Genomic DNA, 27,182 nt, shown 5'->3' with positions numbered 1-27,182 from the left:
TATTTGATTTCAGAGCATCTAGTGAAGTCTATTAAATGCTAGCAAATGTGGCGATTGAGTACCAGTAGCTTGATTTCCATGCTTCTATGTGGACTCTTGAGTACAGATTGGCAAGGTGATTAGATTACTAGAGAATTGTACTCAGTGAGTACTTATGTCTCATGTTGCAACCTCTTTAATGTACAATTTTTGAATTTTACTTAAGATCAAATATCAGACTTGTTAACTATTTTATAAACTGCCGTGATACAGCAAAATCCCATTTAGTCCAAATGCAGACATACTGTGTTGTGTGTCTTTTTGTGATCCATGCTTGACTCTGCAAGATAAATGACACACTCGCTAATATCAGGTTTATTTCCAGAGTGGCCGGGGCACCATTGGGGTCAGATAGGTAGCCTGGGTGTACAGCCCAGTCACCAGGAGGGCTGGTGACGGGGCCCCCGAGGCTCTGTGGGATTTTGAAGTGCCTTCTGAACCATTAAGTGAAACATGGAACTCCAGAGGTTTATTTTTATTTGTCCAGAATCTGTGATCTGTTGAGTAGTTGGCTGGAACTGAGTTCCTCAGAAGTCCTCAGCTGTTCTCTGGATACACCCTAGACTTGCTGTCTCTGGCGGTCAGGATACGGCCATCGTGGGGCCCTCCCAAGCTGACTGCCCTGTGCCACTCCTTCCTAGACCCACCTGGGCAGAACCTCGGACGTGCCCTTGCCTTTGCGCCTCCCTGCTGTGGCCGTACCACAATGCCACTCAAATTGGTGGCAGTGGCAGGAGTCCAGAGCCACAGCACCCGCAGGCAGCCTGATGGCCGCGTTCTAGCTTGGCCCTGGCACTGTCCTCAGGACCCTTGCCCACGGTCCCACACCAGAGCAGACCTGTGCGGGGCAGTAGCCCGGCCAGCAGCCTCGAGAGCCATGCTGTGCCCCACAGGAGCCAGGCCCCTGTGTGGAGTGAGGTTCCTCTTCCTCTGTGCCTTGATGCCTTGGGGCCATGCACCCCGGGTCCTCTCTTCTTCCCTTCCCCTCCCTCTGAGTGGAACGGTCTTCGCCCTCCTTGCCCCTCCATGTTTAAGTCCTTCTCTGAGTCTGCACTTCTGTAAAGAAACAACTTGGGGTTTAAAGAAAACTTCACGTGCGGTTTCCTTTGTTAACCCGGCACCCTGAACTTCACAGCAGTTGTAGGAGACTAGTAAGTGAGCAGTGTAAAGACTAGAGGTCATTCTCATTGGGTTTGACTTAAGCCCATTTGCTTGTTAGAATTTATAATTTTGTTAAAGATTAATTTACTAAAGGTTGAGACTGTGTTCTTGTAATAGTCCATTGTCTTGAGAATTAATCTGATTTATATGTAATACGGATAGACATATTTTCTTACATCCAAGCAGAAATAAGTGCATGTTTCTAGCATATGTAACATAGAAAAAAAAAACACAAAAACTCCCGAGGATAAGTTTACACTTAACAAGATGTTGTTTTCTATTTTTGAATTTCTTATTATTTCCCCCTCTTTGGCAGTGAGGTGGGGGAGGGGGGGGCATGATATTTGTATAAAGAACTGTCACCCCAGGGTGACATTTATTTTCCAAGGTGACCCTGAGCTCATGCTGTTTTCATACAGTCTCTGTGCTTTGCCTATGCTCGAGGCCTGAGGAGTTCAGAAAAATCAAGATTTTCTTTTCTGTTTGTTTTTCACATCTGATTTCTTCTGAATGTCACTCACTCTGGTCATCTGAGAGCCAGAACTTTGAAGGAAGCAGTGTGCAGTGCCTGCTCCTGGTGCTCAGCAGTTTTTCGAATTCATTCATTGCTTCACAGAGATGAGAAGCGTCTGCTGTGCCCGCGTGTCGTGTAGATGCCCGCCTGGGCCAGTGGCTGCCCACCTGCATTCGCAGCAGAGCAGAGCTCACCTGTCCCCGGACCGGACCTCACTGCTGTCCAGCTAGAGTTCATGTCCATGGCCCAGGAAAACACAGTCCCTGGAATAAGCCTGCCGATTTTATCCACGCCACTACCAGCAGCTAGATGTGATGGTGCCCTCCCTGACTCTTCTGCACCATGCCGTGAGCATGGCGCAGGAAATCTGATGTTCTCTTAGAAGTGCTCTTGACCTCTTGACACAGGCCACGGGAGAGGGCACAGCTGAGTTGCTCCCTGGCACCCACTTGACCTGGTGGCCATGCCCTGTCTTCATTGTTTTCTGGCTGCATAGTCAGTTCCTTGCCAGGCACTGGGTGACCTTGTAACTACAGCACTCCCAAGTTCTGAGGCCCAGCAGGGCCAGGCAGGCGTATTTCAGGCAAATGTTCATCTCCAAGGAGTGTTTGCTGGCGGCTCTGGCCCTGCACTTGGACTTGTTACCGCCCAGGTTGTGTGCAGCTGCTTTAGCTGTCTGAGCGTGGCCTGAGTGCAGGCCCTGAGGCATGCAGCATGAGCTGGAGAGACGCGCCCCACATCTTTCCAGGGCCTGAGTAGTTGGTCAGTAGGGTGCCAGGAAGATCTTCCACGTTGGCACAGTGTCAGGGTGTGGTGGGAGCGGTGGGTGACAGATGTGTGGATGAGCACCACACACTCCCTTTATAAACACTGAAGGGAACCTCGGCACAAGACGTTGGCATGAGGCCCTCAGAGGCACGAGGCATGAGCTGCTGCCCAGGGGTGGTGGTCAGCCTGGACTCTTGGCCTGCGTGTGACACAACTGTTCATCTCAAAACAGTGCTTGGTCTTCCACAAAGTGATCAAATGCATATACCTTTTCCTTAAAGACCCTCAGCACCCAAAAAAAAAAAAAAAAAACAGAATGGGGGGCGTTGGGCCAGATAGCTGGCTGTGCTGGGTTGTCTGTGGGGCTGCATGCACTGCGGAGGGGAGAAGGTGGGTGCCAGTGGGAGTCACCTCTTCCTACGACGCCAGCAACTGTTGGGCTGTTACCTACAGATGGCATGGAAATTTCTGTTGTATTCATTTTTTTTTTTTTTTTTTTTTGCTAACTTCTGTAGGCACTGGCCGGAGGACTTAGCATTGTGTCTCATGTACATCTTTTCAAGTGTTTTTTGCTATTTCTGGAATTGTCCTTGTTTTTCTCCTTAGCTCATAGGTCATAGACACAGACATATTATAGTATTTAAGGCACCTGCATCAAGCATCAGATGGCTTTGCATCCAGAAAAACATTGATAACTCAGTCTGAAGCACCCAGCATGTGTAACATGGCTCTATAAAGTATAATAAACGCATAATGTTAAGCTTTTGAATGCCTATGGTTCTTGTTTGTGGCTTAGTCTCATTATACATTCAAGCTGAAGTTCCCACCTGGTCTGAGAATTCCCAGGCTCCCGTGGCCAGATTCCAGAGGCTTCCCTGCCCAGAGCCCACATGCGCAGGGCTCTGTCCCTCCAGCAAGAAGTGCTCCCTCTTGGGAATTTTCTGCTTCCTGAGGGGCTTTCAAAATCAGGAAGTATACAGTCACCCCCTCTGCTTTCGAGAAAGTATGGCCAAGAGTGAGACCCGTGCAGCCGGGCTTGGGAACACCAGCACCAGCCCAAGCGCTCACACGCCAGAAGGAAAGCTGACAAGCTGGAATGGACTCATGAAACTTGGTAAAAAGAGACCAAGAATTGCTCAAGATTTGGCCAGAGACAGCATGTAGTACACGTTTTTCTGCCCTGGAATCTAGTTTTCAGGGAAACGGCTTACCCTCCTCTAGTGTTTGTGACTTGTACTCATGATAAATGTGGCGGCCGGCCCAATGGTGCTGAGGTGGCAAGGCCCTGACTGCTGAGTGAGGTTCATAGGAGGCCCAGCCCAGAGCAGCCGGAGTGAACGCCAGCCCGGGCATCTCCAGGCTGTGGAGGGGGAGGACCCAGGGCCTGCTCTGTGTCCCCAGATAAGCACCCCATACACCTGGCTACCACATTGTGCTGAGATCCTCACCGCCCAGGGCCTTACTAAGCCCTGTGAATCTCAGAGGAATTAGAGCATTGTCACAGTGAAGGGAAGACCAGACAGCTGAGGTTCAAAGTCCAAGCCTCTTGGTTCCCATTGCTGGGACCCCTGCTTGCTTGCTTCTGCCTGCATGGCCTGACTTCTTCCAGTTGTTTTCAGAGAAGCCCTGGCCTACTTTCCTGCCTCCCCGAGGCTGCCCCTTCCTTGCTCCTTCTTTCTGGTCTTTATTTCCAAAGCTTCCCTGACTAGAGCTGCCCGATTCATTCATTCATTCCTGAGAGGAATAACTCATCAGGTACGCAGGGCCAGCCCTAGTGGCACCCAGAAGAGACCTGAAAGATTCGGGCTAAGTGCTGTGAGGGAAGTGACGAGCAGGGAGGAGGAAGCTGGGCAGGGCTCTGGGGGGCACGGGCCTGGCCCCGGGCTGCTGTGCCACATCTGGGCAGGGCCCACACTGCTAAGCTGCAACTGTTCTGTACGCCCGCTCCCTTCCCCGCCTTGCGCCTGCTCCCAGCTCTGCCCCCCACCTCCGCAGGCTGCCCCTGCGTGCTCCACCTGGGAGCTACAAGATCAGGAGTCCATCGCAGACACACCCAGGGAGCTTGTCCCCTCAGTGGGGTAGGGCTCTCCCAGAGGCCTGTGAAACCAATATAGGGGAGCATTGGGGTGTGCTGTCATGTATTAGGGTAATAGGTGCTTTTTTTTTTTTTTTAATTCAGGGTGCCTAGTATGCCTGACCACAAATTCACTCTAGCCCACTCCGGCCTTGAAATCCTCCTGCCTCAGATTTCCAAGTAACTGGGAGTATAGGCATGCTACATTACTCCAAGCTTCAGTTTGAGCTTCTAATGGAAAAGAAGGGAAACCAGGTGCCAGTGGTTTGCTCCCATAATCCTAGCTACCCAGGAGGCTGAGATCTGAAGACCACAGTTTAAAGCCAGCCCTGGCAGGAAAGTCCCTGAGACTTCAATGAACAGAAAGCTGGAAGTGGAGCTGTGGCTCAAATGGTTAAGAGCGCTAGCCTTGAGCAAAGAAGCTCAGGGACAGTACCCAGGGCCTGAGTTCAAGCTCTAGGACTAGCGCACGTGTGTGTGTGTGTGCGTGTGCGTGCATGCATGCGTGCACGCGTGCGCACACACACACGCACGCAGATGTAGAAACCTAGAAACCTAGGACTGACTTTCTGGAAACTGTCCTTTTCTGGGACAGGCTATTTGGCAATGTTTTCATGTGGTCAGCCTGGAGTAAGATAGGCCTATTAGCCTCAGAAAAAAGAAAAGCCGGAAGTGGTGCTGGGTTCAAGTGGTAGAGTGCTAGCCTTGAGCTGAAGAGCTGAGGGACAGCGCCCAGACCCAGAGTTCAGGCCCCACGACCGGACCAAAAAAAAAAAAAAGAAAAGAGGAAGACTCTCTACCAGGGGAGAAGGCCCCCTGACAGGGACAAGAAGCAGGGACTAGAGCAAACATCTGAGTAAGCCAGGGGTTAGCAAGAGGTGCCACCAGCACCCAAAGCCAGAAGAGCCAGTGTCCCTCAGAGTCGGAAACAACCCTCAGACACCTGGGCTGTAAACTCCTGTGTGCTCAGCCACACAATCTATAGGATTTTATTCCCTGGGAACTCATCCATTCTCCAAAATGACTTGTCAAGTGATAAGAGCAGAGGACAGCCAGGCTCTGTGGCTTATCCCTGTAATCATGGCTACTTAAAGCAGAAAAGTTCTCTAGCACCCCCTCCTCCCCCAGTAACAAGGCTGGGAGAGTAGCTCCCATGGTCAAGTGCCAGGCTAGGGCTCAGCCCTGAGGACAGAACAGTGAGAAACGAGGCTGTGCTTGGTGAGGTGAGGGATGGACACACTGCCAGACCAGCTGGAGGTGACGTTGCCCAGAGCCTGGCTCAGGGGAGATTTCCTCTTCATTGCTCTCACCTGGAGTTGTGGCTCAGGTGGTAGAGTGCCTGCCTAGCATTCATGAGGCCCTGAGTTCAAATCACAGGACCCGGAGTGAGTAACAATGTTCGACAAGAATTGTACTCATTTCCTTACTTGTGTAATTGTAACCCCTTCTGTACATCACCTTTACAATAAAAGAATAAAATACACGAGAATATTAAAAAAAAAAAATCACAGGACCACCAGTGTGGGTGGGAACTTCGTACAGGACTTCCTAATAGTTCAAATCAGGGAGAAAAAACGTAAACGCAAATTCACTAGGAGCACACCTCACTCTTCACCCCAGATTTGTGGGTATGTTTGGTGGTCAGAGTTTAGGGTGGAGGTTGGGGATTCTGCTTTATAATGTGCTGGTTTCTCTGGCGTTTTGAGTTCATTGTGGCTATCCTGCGCTATATATCTGCAGTCATGGAACTGGGAGGCGCAGAGAACACCCCTATCAGTCACACTACCACTCAAGAGGGCTTCTGTCCCCATTGCCCTACCAGGACATATCCAAGGCCCCTCTTTTGCCTTCTCCACCCAGTGGGCTGCCAGCCACCTCCCCCCCCCCCCACAAGTCTGACTTAATGGGGGACTAGTGGGATTACTCTAGAGGGCCTGGTCATGCACTCACTGCCCAGGAGGCTGAGATGGACAGGTCCACAGACCTTCCTTTGTGTCCTTCCTGCCTCTAGTGCGCCCTCTGCACCCCCACTCCAGCCCCTAGAGGCTGAGAATGCCCTGTGTGCCATTTAGTCCCCCCTCCCCGTGTCACGGTTCGCTTCCTGCAGCCTCACTGTATAGCAGGAGCTGTGCTCGGAGGGGAGGAAATCCAAGAAGTCGCTCTAAGTGAGCAGAGATATGGCGAGGGACGACTATCAAGCTGCTACTTCGTGAGTTTTCACCTGTGGCCGGGGCTCCCCGGAGTGTGACTCCCGCCAGAGGTGAGGGGCCACTGTGGCTTCACCCGTGTCCCGTCCACAGCCCATCCCGCAGACGAGGAGCCTGAGGCGCACACAGCGCCCCGACCTGCCCGGGCGCCGCCTGGGGCTCAGGCCGGCGCTGCGCGGGGCGCACACAGACCAGCCAGCCTCACGCTTAGAAACAACGCCGGCTTTATTTCCTTCGGGTTTCTCTCTGGCCAAGCCCCTGGGTGCACACAGCCGGCGGCCCATCTGTGCGGGGCCCAGCCTGCCTCCTTGGGAGGGCTGGGCCCGCAGAGACCACACCGCGCCCCTCGGGGGCCGCCGGGGCCCCTCTGGCTTTGCAGCCTGGAGAGCCCCCCACCCACCCACCCACCCCCGGCCCCCAGCGCCCACGAGGAGCCCCGGCCGGCCGGAGTGACTCGGGCCTCAGCTGACCTGTCCTCATTTTACACAAGGTGGCCTGAAGCCCAGGTGAGACTTCTCTCTCCAGCCAGGGCCTTGGGCGGATAGAAGTCTCCAGAAGGCTGGACCAGGCCCCAGCGCTGAGAGGGGCAATCCAGGCCGAAGGCGTCGGCCTGCGGGGAGGGAACAGCGCCAGGGCCCGGGGACTGGCAGACTCGCCGGTGTAAAGTGGTAAAGTGCTCGGACCAGGCCTGGCGCGGCTCCGACGGCCCTGCTGACTTCCGGCCCTGGTGACTGACGTCCTGCGCGGCCCGGGGCGCGCGCGTCACAGGCCGGACGGCTGGGCCAGGGCCGGCCCGGGCTCGGGCTGGGCCTCTCCGCCGCGGGCGTAGCTGAGCACGGCCGTGACGGTGGCGAAGGTGGCGGCGTTGACGGGGAAGGCGCGCAGCAGCGTGGAGCCGAGCCCGCGCGTGAACACGCGCCAGCCCTCGGCCTCGTAGCTCTGGCGCGCGCAGTCGAGGAGGCCGCGGTAGCGCGGGGCGCCCCGCACCCCGTCGGCCTGCAGCCGCGACTTGACCACGTCCACGGGGTAGGTGGAGAGCCAGGAGGCCATGCCCGCCGTGCCGCCCGCCAGCAGCAGCTTGGGCACCAGCAGGCGGTCGGCGGGCTCGCAGCGCAGCGCGCGCGTCAGCACGTCGTAGGTGAGGAAGTAGACGCCGAAGCTGGGCGTCTCCCGCAGCAGCGTGGACGCCATGCCCCTGTTGATGCCCCGCAGCCCCTCCCGCCGGTAGATCTGCGCCAGGCAGTCCAGGGAGCCCTTGTAGGCGCGCGCCGGGCCGGCGGCCTGCAGCTGCAGCCGCGTCTTGGCGAGCTCCATGGGGCAGCAGATGACGCACTGGATGGCCCCCGCCGCCGCCCCCGCCACGAACTGGTGCAGCGGGGAGTCGTGGCCCAGCACCCGGAGCGTGTTGCCCTGCACCCCGAACACCAGTGCGTTGATGAAGGTCAGCCCCATGAGGGGCGAGCCCAGGCCTTTGTACAAGCCCAGCACCTGCGGGAGACAGACAGCCGTCAGGCGCCATCGGGGCGGCCAGGGGCCGGGCTGCCCAGCCCAGCGCCCCCAGATCCTCCAGGCAGGCTTGGGGCAGCCCAGCCCCACCCCGGGTTCACGAGGACCGAGCGAGCTCTCCTTCATCCTTCATCTTTTTTGTTTTGTCGGTCGTGGGGCTTGAACTCTGGGCCTGGGCTGTCCCTCAGCTCTTCAGCTCAAGGCCAGCGCTCTACCGCTTGAGCCACGGCGCCACTTCTGGTTTTCTAGTGGTTTATTGGAGATAAGAGTCTCATGAACTTTCCTGCCCCGGCTGGCTTTGAACGGTGATCCTCAGATCTCAGCCTCCTGAGTAGTTAGGATAAGGGCACCCAGCTTCTCGTCCTTTTTGAAACCCAGGGCCTGGCATGCTGTACCTGAGCTCAAGGACCTACGGCTCTACTTCTGGCTTCTTTTGGTGGTTCATTGGAGATCAGAGTCTCATGGACTTTCCTGTCCAGGCTGGCTTTGAACCACAAACCTCAGATCTCAGCCTCCTGAGTAGCTAGGATTACAGGTGTGAGCCACTGGTGCTTGTCTCCCCCACCCCCTCCCCAACACACACACACTTTTTTTTCTTTCCTGGCCTTTGTCTTGAAGAATCAAAGCCATTTGCAAAGGCAAAAGGCTGCACAGATTTTTTTTTTTTTCTTTTTGGTGCCAGTTTTGAGTCTTGAACTCAGGGCCTGAATGCTGTCCCTGAGCTTTTTCACTCCTGTCTGGTGCTCTATCACTTGAGCCACAGCTCCACTTGCAGCTTTTTAGTGGTTCACAGGAGATAAGAGTCTCATGGACTTTCCTGCCTGGGCTGGCTTCCTATTGTGATCCTCAGATCTCAGCCTCCTGAGTAGCTGGGATTACAGGCATGATTAGATACAACAAACGTCCTCTATCTGAGAGGCCCAGACATCCCTCACCCTTCCAAAGCCCGGATTCCTGTCAGATGCCCCAGGACCTTCTCGTCCTGCATTGGGGTTGACTGGCAGAGTCCCATTCGCCCCAGGCCACTCACACTCTCCTGCTTGATGATGGTCTGGAAGCAATGCAGGGTCCCTCTGTACTGGGGCTGCTCCGCGCTCTGCACCTGCAGCCGCACCTGTAAGGGCAGGCCCCGTGAGCTGTGGCCAGCAGGACCACACTTCCCTGGCCTGGCACACACTGCCCAGGGGCAACTGAGGAGGCCTGGGGCGGGGGCGTGGCTTTGGGGAAGGCGGGGCCAAGCCCGGTGTTAGTGGGCAAAATGATCTCAAGACCGATGGAGGTGAAGCCTTTGTTACCCACCACGCATCTCATGTGGCCAACCTGTCCTTCAGGTGACACTTATCCCACTGAGTGGCCAAAGTCCCAAACCATGGCTGAGGCTACCGGGGCCTGGTATCTCCCCCCTCACTGACCTTCCTCATCAAGGCTGGAAGTAGGGCAGTGGTGTCTGCAGGAATGCCTTGCTTCCTGCCAGGAGTTCCTGGTGAGGACCCAGGCCAGGCTCTCCGGGGCCTGGGGACACTGGCCAGGCCCAAAGCCTTGCACGGTCAAAGTGCTCGCTGTTGAGGAGAGCTTATCTCTGCTTTGCTACCCGGGGCTGGACACGATGCCCGGCGGGAGGGAGGTTTCCTGAGCACAGGCTCGGTGTCACTGGTGGGAATCTAGGTCAGATCATTCTGGGGCTCTGGTTCCACGCTGGCTCTGAAATGAGCATTGTGGCAGCCAGGCAGGGCCTGGGGCAAGCGCCTCTGTACCCGTGTGCAAGGGACCCAGACAGGGCCTGGCACTCCTCCTCCCGGCCCAGGTGGGAAAGCGGAGGCTCAGAGTTGCTGTGTGACATGGCCCGTGCGGTCCTCTCCTGGGCCAGAGTGGCTGTGGTGGAGGTGAGGGCTAAGTGAAGTACTAACAGGCAAGTGCCCCCACTGGCAATAGCTTGAACTCAAGGTGTGGACACGATCCTCAGCTTTTCCACTCAAGGTTAGCGCTCTACCACTTGAGCCACAGCTCTACTTCCAGCCATTTGGTGGTTCATTGGAGATAAGAGCCTCACAGACTTTCCTGCCCAGTTGGCTTCCAACTGCTACTCAGCCTCTGAGCAGCTAGGATTACAGGCATGAGCCACAGCACCTAGCTCCTTTTGCAATTCTTAACACCAGAATGGGTGGAGCTCCTATTGGGGGAAAGTATTAGGGGGGGAGGAAATTCCATCTCTTCCCACAGGGACTTGGGGGTGACCTTCCCCCCCCCCCAGCCCCTCGCCCACCCTGGCCACCCAGCTCTGTCCAGACTTGATGGGGAGGGAAGGATTTCCAGAGGAGAAAAGCAAAACCCCCCAGCTTTAGTGAGATGCTATGATGTGAGGTTTCTTCCAGTGTCCCGAGGCCTCTGGCGGGACCCTGAGCCTCCACCCCTGGCCTGATGCCAGGTGGTGCTGTCTCTCCTGTCAGGTTCCGGTGGCACCTGGCTGCTGTGGAAGTCCCTGCAGGTCACAGCCGAGGGCCAAGGTCAAGCCAGCATGGACATGAGGCTTGGGCTTGGGCTGAGCTCTGTAGGACTCCTTCCAGCCCCTGCTCTGTGCCTGAGTCCCGGAATGTGGGAGCCCTCGTGTCATAGATCTTGGGGTAACAGTTCTGTATCGCCTAGCATCGAGGCTCTTGACATTTGGGGGTTACCGAGGCTCCTCTAGGGAATGGATAAACTTCCCTCCTCCCTCAAAGTAGTTACTTGCACACAAAGCTAAGAGACACCCACACAAGGACCCTCCCTCCCCAAGCTCCACAGGGGCCAGTGTTTCTCCACCAGCCCTGCCCGAGCCCCCAGCCCAGGACCTGTGAAGCCCCGTTGGCCTCGTGCCCTCCCTGGAACTCTGGAAGTGGGGTGCGGGCGAGGACCAGGCGGAGGGCACCTGGTCTGTACTCACTAGCGCTCCCAGGTGAGGCTTCCGGGCATCTGCAACAAAGTTGCACTTTGCTACTGACGGTAGCGCCTAGCTCAGACAGCAAAGCGTTAAAGAACACACAAATGTCAACATCACATGCAGGTGCCCAGCCCGTGGTCGGCCCCCCACCCTGGGCACCCTGGGACGTGGGCCACCATGTCACGTCCAGTGAAAAGATCAGGAAGAACACCTCCCTAAACCAATGGATGGGAAGGGGGTGGGGCCCTGAAACAGCTGTGAGTCTTGTGGGAGGAAAACCAGATTTGGTATTCTTCAGGGGCTTAGAAGGGGATGCCCGCCAGGGCCCCCAACCACAGGAAAGCCTGCAGGCCATGGGGCGGGCGACCCCCACGTGGAGGAGGCCCTGGTAACAGCGGCGTTCTAACGGGAGGACTCACGGTCAGGAGTCAGGACGGGGGAGGAGTGTGGTGTATGCGTGTTGTGCTTCCTGCAAGGTGGGGTGAGGTCACAGACGGGTAACAGGTGTCACGTGCACACCAGATGTGTATTCTTGTTTTGTTTAATTGCTTAATTGCTTTTTTTTTGTGGTATTGGAGTTCTGAACTCCAGGCCTTGTGCTTACTAGGTGAGTACTCTACTATTCATGCCACCAATCTTTTTGTGTTTTTGCAGGGGTTGTTGTCGGTCCTGGGGCTTGAACTCTGGGCCTGGGCTGTGTCCCTTCAGCTCTTCAGCTCAAGGCAAGCGCTCTACCACTTGAGCCACAGCGCCACTTCTGGTTTTCTGGTGGTTGATTGGAGATAAGAGTCTCACAGACTTTCTTGTCCAGGCTGGCTTTGAACCATGATTCTTGGATCTCAGCTTCCTGAGTAGCTAGGATTACAGGCCTGAGCCACCAGCGCCTGGCTTACATCTTTTTGTTTTACACAGGGTCTGGCCCCTTTGACTGGGGCTAGCCTCAACCCTCCTACCTACACCTTCCACATAGCTGGTATTGTAGGCATGAACCACAGCACCTAACTGATTTTTCTGGTTTGTTTTTGGACATGAGGGAATGACTGCAGAGTGCAGACTGACTGAGCTCTTGATGCTCCTACATCTGCTCTGAGTTTTGGGTTTGCAGGCACATTCCAGGCCTGGCTTAGGATGTGTGCGCTCGCTGTATGTGTTAAACATCAACTTAAATAAAACAAGGCTGTGACATGCCTCAGAGGTAGAAAGTTTGCCTAGCATGCACAAGGCTCTGGGTTTGATCTTTAGCACCACAGCAAAACAAACAAACAAACAATATCACCCATTCAGATAGGGAAAAACCTGAACATCATTGTAAAACCACACACACACACACACCTACACCTGCAGAATATGAATACCCCTCTCCTATCCAAAGCAAGGAGTGTGTAAAGCTTAGTGCCCTGCTGTGTGTCACACACAAGGGAGAGCTACACAGAGGTTGACTTTTTAGTTTGTGCATCTCAGGGATGGCTCTTCTCTTAGAACCTGTATAATTTTTGTAAGAGAAAGCCAATAAAGAAATGTGTGTGTACCTGATGATCACAATCCATTCAGAAGATATTACACTCAAGTTTGGGGCACACTCCTATAATCCCAGCACTCAGGAGGCAGATGTGTCAGATTCTTGAGTTCAAGGCCAACCTGGGCTACATATCAAGTTAAATCACTCAAAACAAAACAATGGTGTCTCATGGTCTCAGGGCCTGAAGCCCATGTAGTGCTCTCGGGGAGGGGAGGGATGGGGATGCTTAAAGATAAGGTCTTTGACAGAAAGCAGTAAAAACAGCTGGGCCACTGGTGATGCTGCATTGCATTGCAGTATGAGGGATCCAGCATCACACTGGGGACAGCAGGTAGGAACACAAGAGCCAGGGGTCTCCCCCCTTCAAAAAGACCTTAGCTTCTTAAGGTAGATTTGCCCAGATACAATGCTCTGGTGGTAAAAAGGGGGGAAAAAGCATTAAAGGGTTTTCCCAAGGGTGTCGGACACTTGAATAACTGTAGCATGCAGCCACGAGCACTTGCAATCCTGTGGGTGCCAGATGGGGAACCCAGAGGCCTGACCAGGAGAGCCAGCCTCTGCAGAGCTGGGCAGACGGAGGGAGTTCTGGGCTCTTGCCTGGACACAGTGGCGAGGCCCTGGACATAGATGACCATGACATAGAAACAGTGTGGTATGGGTGCTGCCAGGCTGCCCTGTGCTGGGGGGGGGGGAGTGAGTGGGGGTGTGGCCAGGCCGAGCATGGGTGTGCCGGGGGGGGCCGTAGCCAGGCAGAGCATGGGTGTGACCAGTTGGCTCCTTGGCCAGCATTGCCAGGGCCTGCCTCTTGCAGGCCCAAAGCTTATCAAGAAAGCCTGGCCTTCAGCCTTCTTTCTCCCCAGGCCTGCCTGCTGTGAGTGGTGGAGATGTGTGCATTCCAGAGCTCATATGAATTGATCACACGTTATCCTAGGCCTTCGTAATCTCCCCCAGCCCCTCCCTTCCAGACGAGAACGCTGGGGCCAAGCCACAGTATCTGGTCCCAGCAAGGTCAGGCAGTAAAACTGGCCGGCAGAGCAGGTCTGGACTAGGAACAGAATTTTTTAAGGTCAAAGCCGGTGCATAAGGCCTGGCTCTCACGCCCGTGCTGGAAGAAATCCCAGCCCTAAATTAACAAGCGATTTTCTTTGCCAACAAACACCTGGTCCACTGAGGGGTTGGAGGAGAGGAGAGAGGAAGTTCACCTCAACCCAGCTGGGGATGACGTGTCTCCCTCTAGCACAGTCTTCACCCAAGCGGGCAAGGGAGCCAAGTTCAAGGTTTATAGCCAGTACGGAAGGCCTGGCCCATAGCCCATGCTCATCTTAGGAACATGGCAAGGAATGGTTGTGACGTGCACACTCTGAGCATGTCAGGTCCAGCCACAGGAGAAAAGTAGCGTGGGACTTCCCATCGGAGGACCAGGGTCTCCGTGCTCTCTGCTCTGGGTGTCTAAGAACCTGGAACTCTGGTTAATAGACAGATGTAATGACAAACTGACTGAGCATTGATCTCAAGCCCCTGTGACAGAGCTGTTCTTAGGTCCCTGGCTACAGACACTTCAAAACAGTCACCATCTCCTAATCCTGAGTTACTGCTCTAGGAAGATCATGCTAGAAAAAGTGGACTTGTTAGTGTGTGTGGTGTGTGTATGTGTGTGTGTGTGTGTGTGTGTGTGTGTGTGTGTGTGTGTGCTGATATTGGGCCCTGAACTCAAGTCCTCATTCTCTCCAAGGCTGGTGCTCTACCACTTGAGTCACACCTTCATTTTCAGCTTTTTGTGATTAACTGGGGGAGAAGAGTCTCATGGACTTTTCTGCTGTGGCTGGCTTCAAACAGTAATCCTCACATTTCAGCCTCCTGAGTTGCTAGGATTACAGGCATGCCTGGCTTTTGTTGTTGTTTGCTTGTTTGTTTGATTTTGAGATGTAACCCTGACTGGCCTCCAACATTTAATCCTCTTGGATGCTGAGACTGTAGGCATGTACCATCACACTGGCTGATCAAGTTTGCTTTTTTCCCCTACCTCCCGACCCCCAAGTCTTTCTTTCTGTAGCAGAACAGCGTGAGTGAGCATGTCAGTCTTCACAGGCCAGTCCTGAGAATGAACTTGGGTGTGAACTCAACATCTAGTTTTGCCCCAGCCAGGAGCTATAAAAACAAGCCCAGCAGGAAGGTCAACTGAGTTAAATGGAAAAGCAGCTGCCCACCTGGGCATCTTGGAGAGCTCTCATTCTACCCTCAAAGACCTGGGGATGACCTTGAACCTGGCTCTGGAATAAAAGTCCTGCAGGTCTGCCGCCCATCTGTGCACCTATGTAACAGTCTGAGAAAGAAAACATGGAGGAAACTCACCTTGACAGTGTCAAATGGGTGTCCCACAAGCACACCTGCCACACCTGCAGGGAGACAAGGAGAGGTGTGATCTGAAAGACGCCTTGGAGCCCTACAGGGTGCTGGGGCTCCTGCCAGGGAGGCTGGGAGGGAGACACTGACCAGGGACCAGCGGGGTCCTGGCCACGTCCCTCCCAGGAACTCCTGTAACCCTCCATCTGGTAACCACGCTGGGTCTCTGGCCCTGCAGCCAGCTGCAGGGGATGGGGCATTTCTGGCATGTTCTATTTCTTTAAACACCCCTGGTGGGGTGTGTGTGGGAAGGGGGTGAGCCTGATACTGAGATTGGAATGTCCCCTCTACTTATCCCCACCTCCGTTGCCTGTGATGGGGGTGAGGACGTGCCTCCCCTGGGCAGCCCTGGAGATGAGATGAAGTCCAGCCTCCTGACGGCTGCCTTCCCTGGCAGGGCCTTCCCGGCCCCTGGGAGGCAGCCTGGGGCTTCGCAATCGGTCTGGTTACTCATCAGCTCAGAGCCTGCCAGAGATCCAGACCCCCTTAGAGACAAAGATTCATCCCTCCCAAACACTTTTCATTCCGTTCCCCTGTGTCTTACAGATAGTAAACCCCGAGCCTCTGGGGTTTGTGTTTTTGAGCTGGGGTCTCCCTTTGTAGCCCTGACCGGCCTCCCGGCCTCCTGAGTACTGGGATTATAGGTGTGAATTTCACCACTGCCCAGCCTTACCACTCCTTTCATGGAAGGAGAAACTGAGGCTCATGGAGGTCAAGTCACTGGTGCTCCCTCAGGGTGATCCCACTCAGAACTCCATGTGTGACTCTATTAAAGGTCTCCCTTGGGGCTGGGGATGTGGCTCATCCTGGTGGAATGCCTGCCCAGCATGCATGATCTTGAACATTGAAGAACAACTACTCCCCCAAAACCCCAACTATTCTCTTATTGCTTGTGCTTATTTACAATGAAAATGGCTAACATTTGAATGCAACCAGTCATATTGCAATCTGATGGTTACTTCTTAGTTTTGAACATACCCTGTTCCTCCCACTTACATTCCTGATAAAGGATTATTAGCTCACTTTACCCATGGGGAAATGGAGACAAAGAGAATGATTACAGGAAGTGAGGGCTGAAGCTGCAGTCTGAGCCTGGCGCCTCTGCCCTGGGCCCCCCTAGACACATCTCTCTGTGGATTAGTTGGGTCCTCAGGATAATGGGGGCACCATGCATCTGTACCACAGAATGAATGCTTCCACCCCTAACACAGACTTTGGCATTGCCTTTTTTGTTTTTGTTTGTTTGCCGGTCCTAGGGCTTGAACTTGGGGCCTGGGCTCTGTCCCTGGGTCTCTCTGTGCTCAAGGCTATCACTCTACCACTTGAGCCATAGCACCACTTCTGGCTTTTTCTGTGTATGTGGTGCTGAGGAATCGAACCCAGGGCTTCATGCATGCAAGGCAGGCGCTCTGCCACTGAGCCACCTTCCCAGCCCCTTGGCATTGCCTTTGTGGCCCTGCTTTCCTGTCACACGTGCCTCAGAGAGTTCTGGCCAACTTTTTTTTTTTTTTGAGGGGAGTACTGGGATTTTAGAGCCATACCCCCAGCCCTTTCATTTTTAGGTTCTCGGAGTCTTATGCTTTTGCCTGAGCTAGCCCTGGACCTCAGTCCCCCGGCCTCCACCTCCCAAGGAACTGGATCACAGGTTTGTACCCCCACGCCCAGCCTGAGTTTTGTCCATTTCCCTTAATTTTGAACTCAGGGCCTGAGCACTGTCCCTCAGCTTCTATGCCCAAGGCTAACGCCTCATTCTAGCAAGCTTCTTTCCCTCCTGGTGTCCATCTGGGTTTCTGGTCCTTTCCCAAGGAAACTTTGCTTCTTCCCTTTGATCCTCCCTGGTTCTCCCTCACATCTTGAATCTTCCAGGTTTCTGTTGGGTGAAGGGGGTTGAACCCAGGACTGCACACATGCTAAGCAATTCTTCTACCTCTGAGTTACAACCCAGCCCATTTCCTGCATTTCCTGACTTAGCAAATCCTAGTTTCAGCACCTCTTTTCTTGGGTTGTATTTGGGATTCCTTGGGGTTTGGAAAGCCAGTAACCAGACCTCCTGCCCAACTACAGGATTCCCATCCTATGGGTAGCAGTCACCCTTGGGCCCTGCTTTGTCCAAGTGTCACCTTTTGGACCGGGGGATGTGACGAAGGAGAGAGAAAGCTCCCTACCCAAGCCCCAGTCCACACACGGATTCCAGGTGCTAGCCTTGGCAGTCCCACTTTCTCCCTCACCTGTTTCCTTGGGTGGAGACAAGGAAGGGAGGAGGGTAAACTCTTACCCAGAATCCTCCTGTCATGGGAACAGAGTGGGCGAAGGTCCTGCCTTCATCTAGCCTCTACTCCCGCAGAGCCTTTACCCTCCCAGACCCTCTGAGAACCAGGAGCCCTACCTCACTGTCTCCCAAGAGGAGTCTGAGGCCTACAGAAGTCTCTGCCCACTGAAGGGCAGTCCTCACTCCACAACCTTCCCAGGTTAGGAAAGGAGCTTTGCTCTGGAGGCTCCTAGCAGCACAGGTGGTCACAGGCAGTGGCAGCAGGATGACAGACCTGCCATCCCATTACCGGACGGACGGACGTCTCATTCAAGATCATTCCAGATTCTTGGTGTTTCAAACAAATAGTTGAGTGAAAATGCTGGGCACTGTTGGGCTCATGTTTATAATCCTAGCTATTCAGGAAGTAGGCTGCGATCCAGAAGATCTAGGTTCAGAGCCAGACTGAGCAGAAAAGCTTTTGAGACTCCATCTCCAAAATAACTAGTACAAAGCGGTGCTGGAGGTATAGCTGGAGTGGCAGAGCGCCAGCTGAGCCAGCAAGCCAAACCGGTGTGAGGCCCTGAGTTCAAACCCTGCTACTGGCTCCCCACCAAAAAGGTGAGCAGAAGCACCTGAATTATGAGGGAAGCAAGCAGCTTTATTAGAGCAAGAGCAAAGTAAAAATACACCCAGTAGTGTGTGAGTGGGCCTTAAGCAAGAGAGCTCCAGAGCCCTGAGAAATGGTGTCTGGGATGATTTAAGGCTGATTAGGGTTGAGGGTCCCTTGGTAATAGACAGTTGTATCAGGTTGTGATGCATGCCCATTCCTACACTGTATTCTGTTATAATAATATTAATGGGATGCACTGTATAAACAGGAAGCTTTAACGAGAGGTTTTCCTGAAAAGAGGACAGCCATGCACATCACTGCCTGCTTGCCACCTGAGAAGGTTTGCCTCTGGGGAGATCTTATCCTTGATCTAGATGCTGTGATGCAAACTTCGTGCCTGCAGATGGCTGGAGCCAGCCCAGGGTTGGGTCTTGAGCAACAGGGGTGGATCCCAGGTTTGACCTCAGGAAATAGGTCCTCTGGCTCCCACTATCAGCACACCCTACTATCCTGCATCTCTACTATCCTGCATCCTTCAGAGGCAGATGCTGTTCTGTGAGGGAATGTTTCCTCAGCTCTTTTCCTATCCATACCCCATCCAGAGCCCGGGGTCTACTGTGGCTTCAAGATTTGACACTATTTTCCCCAGAGTGGGCCACAGGGCGGAAGCCACCCTTCCATCAGGCAAGACCCCTGGAAGCTGACAACCTTCTAGTCATAGCACCTGGCCTGCTTCACAGACAGGTAAACCCAGGACACACAGCAGGCCAGTCAGCCATGGGACATCCCTGGGTCAATCTCTTCCTGAGGAATATGAATCAGGAGCCACAGAGGAGAAATGCTACCAGCAGCCACCAGAAGGGTCCAGGTCGTGGCCTCTGGGGGTCAGATCCCTGCAAAGTATATGTGTCACCCGGCCCTGGACAGTCCCTCTGAACAGGGCTACCTGAGTGGTCACTGCAGTCTTCGGACTTTTCTCCCCATTGGATCCCAAAGTGACTTCTACCCTCATTCACCCAGGTGCGGAGGCCCTGCCCTGCACAGCCTCAGTGTGTAGGGGATGCACAGACGAGCACCTGAGGGCCATCCTGGTCTCATTCTCCACCCTGGAGCCTGAGGCAGGCATGTAACCTGCCCCAGGTAGGCATTGTGAGGATGAACCAAAGGGCATTCCAGGTAGGGGGGAGGGGCTGCCCAACCACTGAACACCTGCGTGGGGTCTGGTCTGGGTCTCTGAGAGGCCTGGCCTGGGTGAGTGTGCTCCCTCACTCACACTGACAGTGGAATTATAGAAGGGTCCGGCCCTGGGGGAAAGAAGCCGCATAGCCCAGGAGATTCCCCAGGAGGCATGGTCCACTGGACAGTCCCCACCCTGCACCCTGCTTCCAGCACATAGGCCGAGAAGGGTTAGGAGCCCAGCTTGGGTGGGACAGGGGCTAGAGGAGACTGCAGAGGCCACACCATATCCTGCGTCCTCCGGGTTGCCCGAGGCTTGGGAAGAAGCCCCCACCAACTTACAGAAAGCTCTGAGTTTCCCTCCTGAACCTCCCAGAGTCCTGACCGGGTAGCAGACTGGGGAGTTCTTAACTGCCTTTGACAGCCTTAAGCCAGCCAGTCATGGTGTCCAACCAGCCTCCGGACACAGGAGGAAGCCAGCACTGATTAACTGCCTAGAGTCATGGCCCGTGTGCCTCGCTCTTCCAGTAGAACCCGCTCCCTGGGCAGCCACCGAGGTCTGTGCCAGTCCTGAGGCTTGAACTCAGAGCCTGGGGCGCTGCCCCTTGGCTCTTTTGCTCAAGTCTGGCACCTGAGCCCCAGCTCCCTTTCCTGAGGTCTGTGGGAGTCACACACAAGCAGATGAAGAGCAGGGCAAGGGTGGTGGAGCAGAGAACCAAGACTGGACCCTTGAGGTAACCAGCCAGCCTCACACTGCCAGGGAGGCGAGGCCGGGCCCTCCTGACACCTCAGCACCCCCCCCCACCCCCCGGCTCCATCAACACCTGTCGAGCACCCTGACCCCAGCAAGGTAAACGCAGACAGCGAGGGCCCAGGGGGCGGCATCCACGGCGGGGTCAGGCCCACGCAGGCCCCCTGGGTTTGCCCACGTCCATCCTCACGCCCTGCCCACGGCAGGTCCGCGGAGGGAGCGGGAAGGAAGCGGGTGAGGTGCCACGGCGTGACCCGGGCAGGGGTGAGCAGCCGGCCGGCTACAAGTGGCCGCGTGGCTCCCGCCCCGCCCGGACAGCCGCGGGGAGTGAAGTCAGCCCCCCACGGCTCCCCGGCCCCCCACGATCCCGAGTCCGATGGGTGTCGGGGGCACGGGCGGGCGGGGGGTGGTTGCCAGCCCAGGACTCCGAGGCGCAGTGCTCCCGATGGGAGCCCGGGCTGGGGATCGGCGCGCCGGGCGGGAGCTGCGCGGGCATCCTCGGGGCGGCCGGGCCTCCGCCGGGCCACGCCGCTGCCCGGGGTCACGGTCACCCCCCCCCCGCGTGCCCCGGGGGTGGCAGTGACAGGTGCGCGGGCGCAGGGCGCCGGCCCCCTCCGGCCCGCAGGCGTCCACCGGCGCCCACGAGCCCGCCGGGACCCGAGCACGGGAGTCCCCGAACTCCGCCCGCAGACCTCGGCGGGGCTCGCCCGCATCCCGGGCCCCGCGCCTCCTTACCCCCAGCGCATCCAGCCAGGAAGTCGAGCGCCATGGCCGGACCCCGCGAGGCCACCTTCCTCCTTCCTCCTCCGGACCCCGGCCCGCAGGTTACCGTCGGGGTCCACGGCGGGCAGCCCGGGCGCTCGGCCTGGCCCGCCGCCTCCTGGTGCAGAGCCGGGGTAGCCGGGGTCAGGGGGCGGCGGCTCAGTGGAGACCGGTCCGCCCGCGCTCGCCCACTTCTCCCGCCCGCCCGCCCGCTCCTAGCCGGCGTCGGTCTCCGCGAGCTGCGCGCCCCCCCACGCCCGGCTGCAGCCCGGGGGGACCCAGCCCGCAGCCAATGGGCGTCCGAGGCGCGGACAACACCCCGGTCGCGGCACCGCCCTCGCCGCCTCCCATTGGCTGAGCGCGCCGACGGGGCGGGGCGGGGCGGGGGACGTGGCGGGCGGGGGGTCGGGGCGGGGGAGGGGGCGCGGGGAGCCGCAGACAAAGACTGTGCTTCTCGCGCCCGCCCGCACCGCGTCGAAAAGAGGGGCCGCGCTGCGCCCCGCAGCGGACTGGTAGGGCTTGGCGGGGTCGGGGGGTGCCAGCGGCTGACGTGGGCCCGGGAGCACCCCGAGTGCGGGGAGCTGGCCTGGGTCCTGAGCCCGAGCTTGGGGTCGGACGTGACCTCAGCGTCCTCCGGGTGGCCCGCGGGCTGTGCGGGGCCGCGCTGTCCTCGCCCGGGCTTCGGGTCCCCTGGGCGGGTGCGCGGGAGCCTGCGGGGTGGGAACCGCGCGCGCCCGGCCTCGGCATCCGCATCTCCCCTCGGACTTGGGTTGTGCGGGAGCCGCGGGGGGTTGGAGCGGGCAGGTTCCAGGGCCGCGCTTGGGGTGGGGGTCCCGGCGGCCAGGTCCCATCTTCGGCCTCGGGCTGGCCAGAGATGGAGAGGTCACCGCGGGGCAGCTGGAGGGAGCGCCAGGGGTGACGCGTCCCTGCGCCCCTTCCGTCCTCCCTGGCAGGGGTCCCTCCTCACCAGACCTTCCCCGCACCTGCCAGGCCACGCACTTTCTCGGCCAGTGTCCGGCCCGAGGTCGGCCCAGCCTCCTTGATGGCCGCTTTGTAATGCCTGCCTGCGGGTTTCTGAAGTTGAGGATCGCTTCTGGGAGGAGGGGCTCACTGAAAGGTGGGTGCATTTGGAGTCAGGGAAGCCTTCGGGGACCCTAACCTATGTCACAGGCATTATGGGATGCGTACATTCATTCAGAAGAGACCCAAATCCAGGGCTGCTGACTCCTAGTCCAGTGCTCGTGCTGTGGCTGGGGGGCCCTGAGCTAGGGGTCTGGAGGCCTGGCTTTGAACAAACACCTCGCCAGCCTCTGAGCCAGCTGACACTTGTGCAGCAGGTACATGTGAGGGCCCAGCTGTAGAGGGCCTGGGAGAAGCCCAGTGCCAAGTGGGCAGGAGATGGCTGGGGGCCTCCTCCTCTCTCTCTTGTGGTTTTTCACTAACAACTACATCCAGTGACTTCCACATGAACGTCAAGTTGTCCCAGGGTCCCTGGAGGGCTCTGGGGGTACCATACCCTGTGGGTGGGGACTGGGAGATGAAAACCAAGAATGGTCACAAGTATGCAGGCGCTGTGGCTCACACCAGTCATCCTGGCTACTCAGGAGAATAAGATCTGAGGATCGCAATTCAAAGCCAGTTCAGGCAGGAAAGCCTGTGAGACTCTTATCTCCAATGAACCACCAGAAAACTGGAAGTAATGCCACAGCTCAAGTATAGCACTAGCTATACTTGAGCTGAAGAGCTGAGGGACAGCGCCCAGGCCCAGAGTTCAAGACCGTGACCGACAAAAAAGAAAGAAAGAGGGGACTGGGAAGGTGGCTCAGTGGTAGAGCGCTTGCCTTGCATGCCTGAGGCCCTGGGTTCGATTCCTCAGCACCACATAAGCAAAAAAAGAAAAAATATATATACTTGATGACAATTACTTGGAAGACAGGACAGCCTGTTTTAATTTCTTTTTCCTTTCGTGCATGTGTGTGTGTGTGTATATGTGTGTGTGTGTGTGTGTGTGTGTGTGTGTGTGTGTGTGTGTGTCGATTAGAGCCTGAACTAAGGACCTCCTTCCCTCCTTAGCTTTTTCACTCAAGGCTGGCATTCTACCACTTGAGCCACAGCTCACCTTACTTTTAGCCCCTGCCTAGTTTCAAACCAAGTTCCTCAGATCTCAGTTTCCTGAGTAGCCGAGATTATAGGCATGAGTCACCGATGTCTGCCTGGTGCTGTGGACAGAACAGACCCAATAGCTCATGCCTATTATCCCAGCTACTCAGGTGGCTAGGATCTGAGGATCTTGGTTTGAAGCCAGACTAAGCAGAAAACTCTTATCTCCAAGTAACCACTCAAAAGCTGCAAGTGGCACTGTGGCTCAAGTGGTAGAGTGCTAGCCTTGAGCACAAAGCAGCTCAGGGACAGTGCCTAGGCCCTGAGTTCAAGTACCACAACTGACAAAACAAACGAAAAACAAAACAGGCTCAAATCCCTGCTCTTGGTGGCAGTTGGGAAGACCAGAAAGAAATATACACGTAAACAAGTGAAGTCAGCCAGTCCATGACATTGGCATCTGGAAGCTTGTGTTATAATGTCATCCTTTCCTGAGGCTAAATTTACAGCACAGGATGAACTGCTGTTTCAATTTGTGTGTGTGTGTGTGTGTGTGTGTGTGTGTGTGTGTGTGTGTGTATGTGTGTGTTTGTCTGTGGCTGTGTCTGTGTGTATGAGACTTGAACTCAGGGCCTGGGTGCTGTCCCTGAACATTTGTGTTTAAGGATAGCACTCTACCACTAGAGCTACAGCTCCACTTCTGGCTTTTTGGTGCTTAATTGGAGATAAGAGTCTCACAGACTTTCCTGCCTCGGTTGGCTTCAACTGGTGATCCTCTGATCTCAGCCACTGAGTAGCTAGGATTGCAGGTGTGAACCACCAGTGCCTGTCAGGACTACTGTTTCAATTTGCCAACCCTAGGAGATTGCCTCCGAGGAATCTACCCTCCCAGAGACCCAGCAGCAGAAGCCCGAGGTCAGAGCGGTAAGAGGATGGCAGGGAGACCCCGGGACCCTGAGAAGTGGTTTAGTTTTTAACTTCTTTTATAACCTCTTACCTAAGGCAGGTCCAGAGTGGAGATGGAATGGCCAGAGGGCAGAAAGAAAAGGAAAGCCGGTTGTCCTCACCCTGGGGTCTCTCAAGCTGAGACGCGTGGCCAGGCAATTCCCATCACTCCATCACCTCTTTTTCTCTTTTCTGATACTGGGTCTTGAACTCAGGGCCTGGGTGCTGTCCCTTAGCTTTTTCATTCAAGGATGCCTCTCTACCACTTGAGCCACAGTTCCACTTTCAGCTTTTTGTTGACTCTTAGAGATAAGAGACTTGGGGATTTTTTTTTTTCTGCTTTGGCTGGCTTCAAACTTCAATCCCCAGATCTCAGCCTCCAGAGAAGCTAGGATTATAGGCCTGAACCACCAGCACTTGGCTGCTTTTTTTTTTTTTTTAATTAAAAACATCAAGCCAGGCACCCATGGCTCACACCTGTAAATCCTAGCTATTTAGGATGCTGAGATCTGAGGATCACAATTCAAAGCCAGCTGGGTAGGAAAGTCTCTGAGACTCTTATCTCCAATAAATCACTAGAAAACTGGAAGTGGTGCTGTGGCTCAAGTGGTAGAGCGCTCCCCTTGAGCTAAAGAGACAGCGCCCAGACCCAGAGTTCAAGACCCATGACCAACAAAAAAAAAAATTAAAAAAAAATCAGACAAGAGTTCTTCCCTATTGTCTGTAGTCAGATGTCGTGAGGTGGAGAGACAGGAGCAGGTATGGTTTTCCAAGGGACAGGAGGCAGCCTCCCAACTTGGTAAGGAGGAGGCCAGGTGCTGCCGTTCTGTCTTACGGGCCGTGGGCAAGGGCGTCTCTCCTGCTCCTTTCTATGGGAGTCAGCTGAGGGTCCTTATGGCTGTATCTAGGGAGACAGCTGAGAAGACAGGTTCCCAGACCTGTGGGCAGGCCTGCATGGAAGTCAGCCGATTTTGTGGTCGTAGGGGTGGATAGTACCTTCAGGGCTAGCTTTGTCAGGCTCCCGCTCAGTTTTGTAGAAATCTCAGATCTCTCTTGGCGGTGTCCCTTGGTCCTTCTCTACCTCTGGTGGTATGTGACACGGGCTGGGGCAGCTTCTGGCCCTCAGAGCATGTAGGGCAGGGACAGTCCCTAACTCTGATGCCAGCCTCTGGTACAAGACACTCTGCTCTCATTGCAGGGAGTGGGAGATAAGGGTTAATTTAATTAACTGGAAGGACTGGAGGTTCTCCAAGGTCATCTCCACCTGTTTGGACTGCCCAGCCCCAGAGCTGGGCCAGTGGTGTGGGTCTCTTGCATTTCCATCCTTTTCCTCTGTGCTCGCTCTCAGATGAGCTGCAGCCTCCTGTCCTGATGGGTACCACTGAGAACCCGAAGAGGCCAGACTGAAGCTCAAGTCAGGAGACACCCAGAAACTCAAGATCAGGGATGGTATAAATAGACATGGCGGATGTTTCTGGACTAAAAATAGAGCCGAAGGGGGCCTGCCAGGGTGCCCAGGAGCCAAAGGGCTACAAGGGGTCTCCAGAGGATGGGGGGGGCAGGCCAGCTGGTCAGCATGTAACAAGCATCTGGACACTGCCTGCTGCCCACTCAGCCCCTGGTGATACTCACACAATCCTCTGGGCTCCCTTGCTACAGAGGTGGCCAGATGAGCAGGCCAGCCTCCGCCTGTGGTCCGTGTAAACAGGCTTGGAATGCACTTGCCAGAGGAGGGCACTGTGTGGCTGGTCTGACGCAGGCGCGTGGTAGTGTGGTCGGCCAGCTGGCGTGGGTAGGAGAGGGAGGGGTGCCATGCCCGGAGCCCGGGGCCGGTGCCTGTGACACTCAGGGGCACAGCGTGCTGGGAGCCCCAACGCTCCCCAGCTCATTTAGCAGACAGGAGGCTCAGGGCTAGCTGCGCAGTATCCTGGAACCAGGAGCCTTTAGATGTCCTCTGGGGCGGGACTTCCTGTTTTTTCTGGCAGGAGGGAGGGCCTTTGGGGCCACCTTGGTCCCATGGCTTCCTCCATCCTCCTGCCAGTGCCTGGCAGCATCTCCCTAAGCCACAGGACCAGGAAGACCGCCTCCCTCTGTGCCAGCCCTGTTGTGTGCCCACAGGCTCCGCAGTGGCTGACCCTCCAGCCCGCCAGGAGCTGGGCATGGCCCCTGCACGGTGTCCCAATAGAGGGTGACAGGGGTCTCTTCTTGGGCCTGAGCCCTGGCGTGTGGCCGTGCAGCCCTGGCAGCCAGCTCGGCTAGCAGGGGTGGGCGGGGTGCTGCCTCACACCGCCTCTCCTCTCAAGCCGGCTCCCTGCCTCCACCTGCCACTGCCCGCAGCCAAGTCTCTCCTGGCTGGGCTGCGGGTGCTGCTCCAGGCCCTTCCCAGTCCCCTTTCCCCTGCAGGTCGCGCCCTGCTGGCATGGGGCCTGTTTGGGCCCACACTCAAGCTGCCTTCCAGGAAGCCCCTGCGGCCCCTTCAACCCGACTCAGCTTCTTCCCCAGAGCCACCCTGACTCCCAGCCCGGGCCGCAGGGGCTGCTGAACTTACCTGCTCTCCTAACTGGGGTGATTAGGAAACATGCCTTTTTTATTTTTATGTTTGTGCAGGTCCTAGGGCTTGAACTCAGGGCCTGGGCACTGTCCCTGAGCTCTACCACTTGAGCCATAGCTCCACCTCTGCCTTTTTGGTGGTTAATTGGAGATGAAAATCTCATAGACTCTCTCACTTGAGCTGGCTTTTAAACTGGGATCTCCGGATCTCAGACTTCTGAGTAGCTAGGATTACAAGTGTGAGCTACTGGTGCCTGGCTGGAAAGATGTCTGTAAAATCTTTGATATTCTACTTTTTTTTTTTGACAGTCATGGGGCTTGAACTCTGGGCTTGAGCTCTGTCCCTCAACCCTTCAGCTCAAGGCGAGTGCTGTACCACTTGAGCCACAGCGCCACTTCCAGTTTTCTGAGTGGTTAATTGGAGATAAGAGTCTCACAGACTTTTCATGCCCGGGCTGGCTTTGAACAGTGATCATCAGATCTCAGCCTCCTGAGTAGCTAGGATTACAGGCATGAGCCACTGGTGCCCGGCAACATTCTACTTTTAAAAGAAGAGGTCAGCCGGGTGCTGGTGGCTCACGCCTGTAATCCTAACTACTCAGGAGGCTGAGATCTGAGAATCACAGTTCAAAGCCAGCCCGGGCAGGAAAGTCCGTGAGACTCTTATCTCCAATAAACCACTAGAAAACCAGAAGTGGCGTTGTGGCTCAAGTGGTAGAACGCTCACCTTGAGCTGAAGAGCACAGGGACAGCGCCCAAGCCCAGAGTTCAAGACCCACGACCGACCAAAAAAATAAATAAAAGAAGGTCGAGGGGCTGTAGCTCAATGGCAGACCTGGGGATACCTCCTTGTCCTGGGGTCCCTGGCTGTGGGGGACAGTCCTGTTGGGGTAGGGTTGTGACATGACCTCTAGCTAACACCCTGGTTT

At 55.8% G+C, this 27,182-nt stretch overlaps 1 protein-coding gene across 3 annotated transcripts; it reads right to left on the bottom strand.

The window, feature by feature from the left end:
- Positions 1-7,218: 7,218 nt before the first annotated feature.
- Slc25a29 (solute carrier family 25 member 29) lies at positions 7,219-20,836 on the bottom strand. 3 transcript variants are annotated; one of them, XM_042692786.1, is made up of 5 exons: positions 20,632-20,679; positions 15,058-15,101; positions 11,190-11,218; positions 9,300-9,383; positions 7,219-8,251 (listed from the first exon to the last, which is right to left on the bottom strand). In XM_042692786.1, the coding sequence occupies exon 5, from the start codon at positions 8,213-8,215 to the stop codon at positions 7,526-7,528; it is 690 nt and encodes a 229-aa protein (XP_042548720.1). In that variant the 5' UTR covers positions 8,216-8,251; positions 9,300-9,383; positions 11,190-11,218; positions 15,058-15,101; positions 20,632-20,679; the 3' UTR covers positions 7,219-7,525. The 3 variants fall into 3 exon arrangements, with proteins under 3 accessions (XP_042548720.1, XP_042548719.1, XP_042548721.1); XM_042692785.1 differs by lacking the exon at positions 11,190-11,218 and having other exon boundaries at positions 20,632-20,836; XM_042692787.1 differs by lacking the exons at positions 11,190-11,218; positions 15,058-15,101; positions 20,632-20,679 and adding an exon at positions 11,098-11,178.
- Positions 20,837-27,182: the final 6,346 nt, after the last annotated feature.

The sequence above is a fragment of the Dipodomys spectabilis genome, unplaced genomic scaffold, assembly GCF_019054845.1.
Source record: "Dipodomys spectabilis isolate Male_0828 unplaced genomic scaffold, ASM1905484v1 ptg000157l, whole genome shotgun sequence".
Classification (NCBI taxonomy): domain Eukaryota; kingdom Metazoa; phylum Chordata; class Mammalia; order Rodentia; family Heteromyidae; genus Dipodomys; species Dipodomys spectabilis.
Note: the sequence above shows the minus strand (reverse complement) of the source record. Positions and strands in the feature narration are given on the sequence as shown.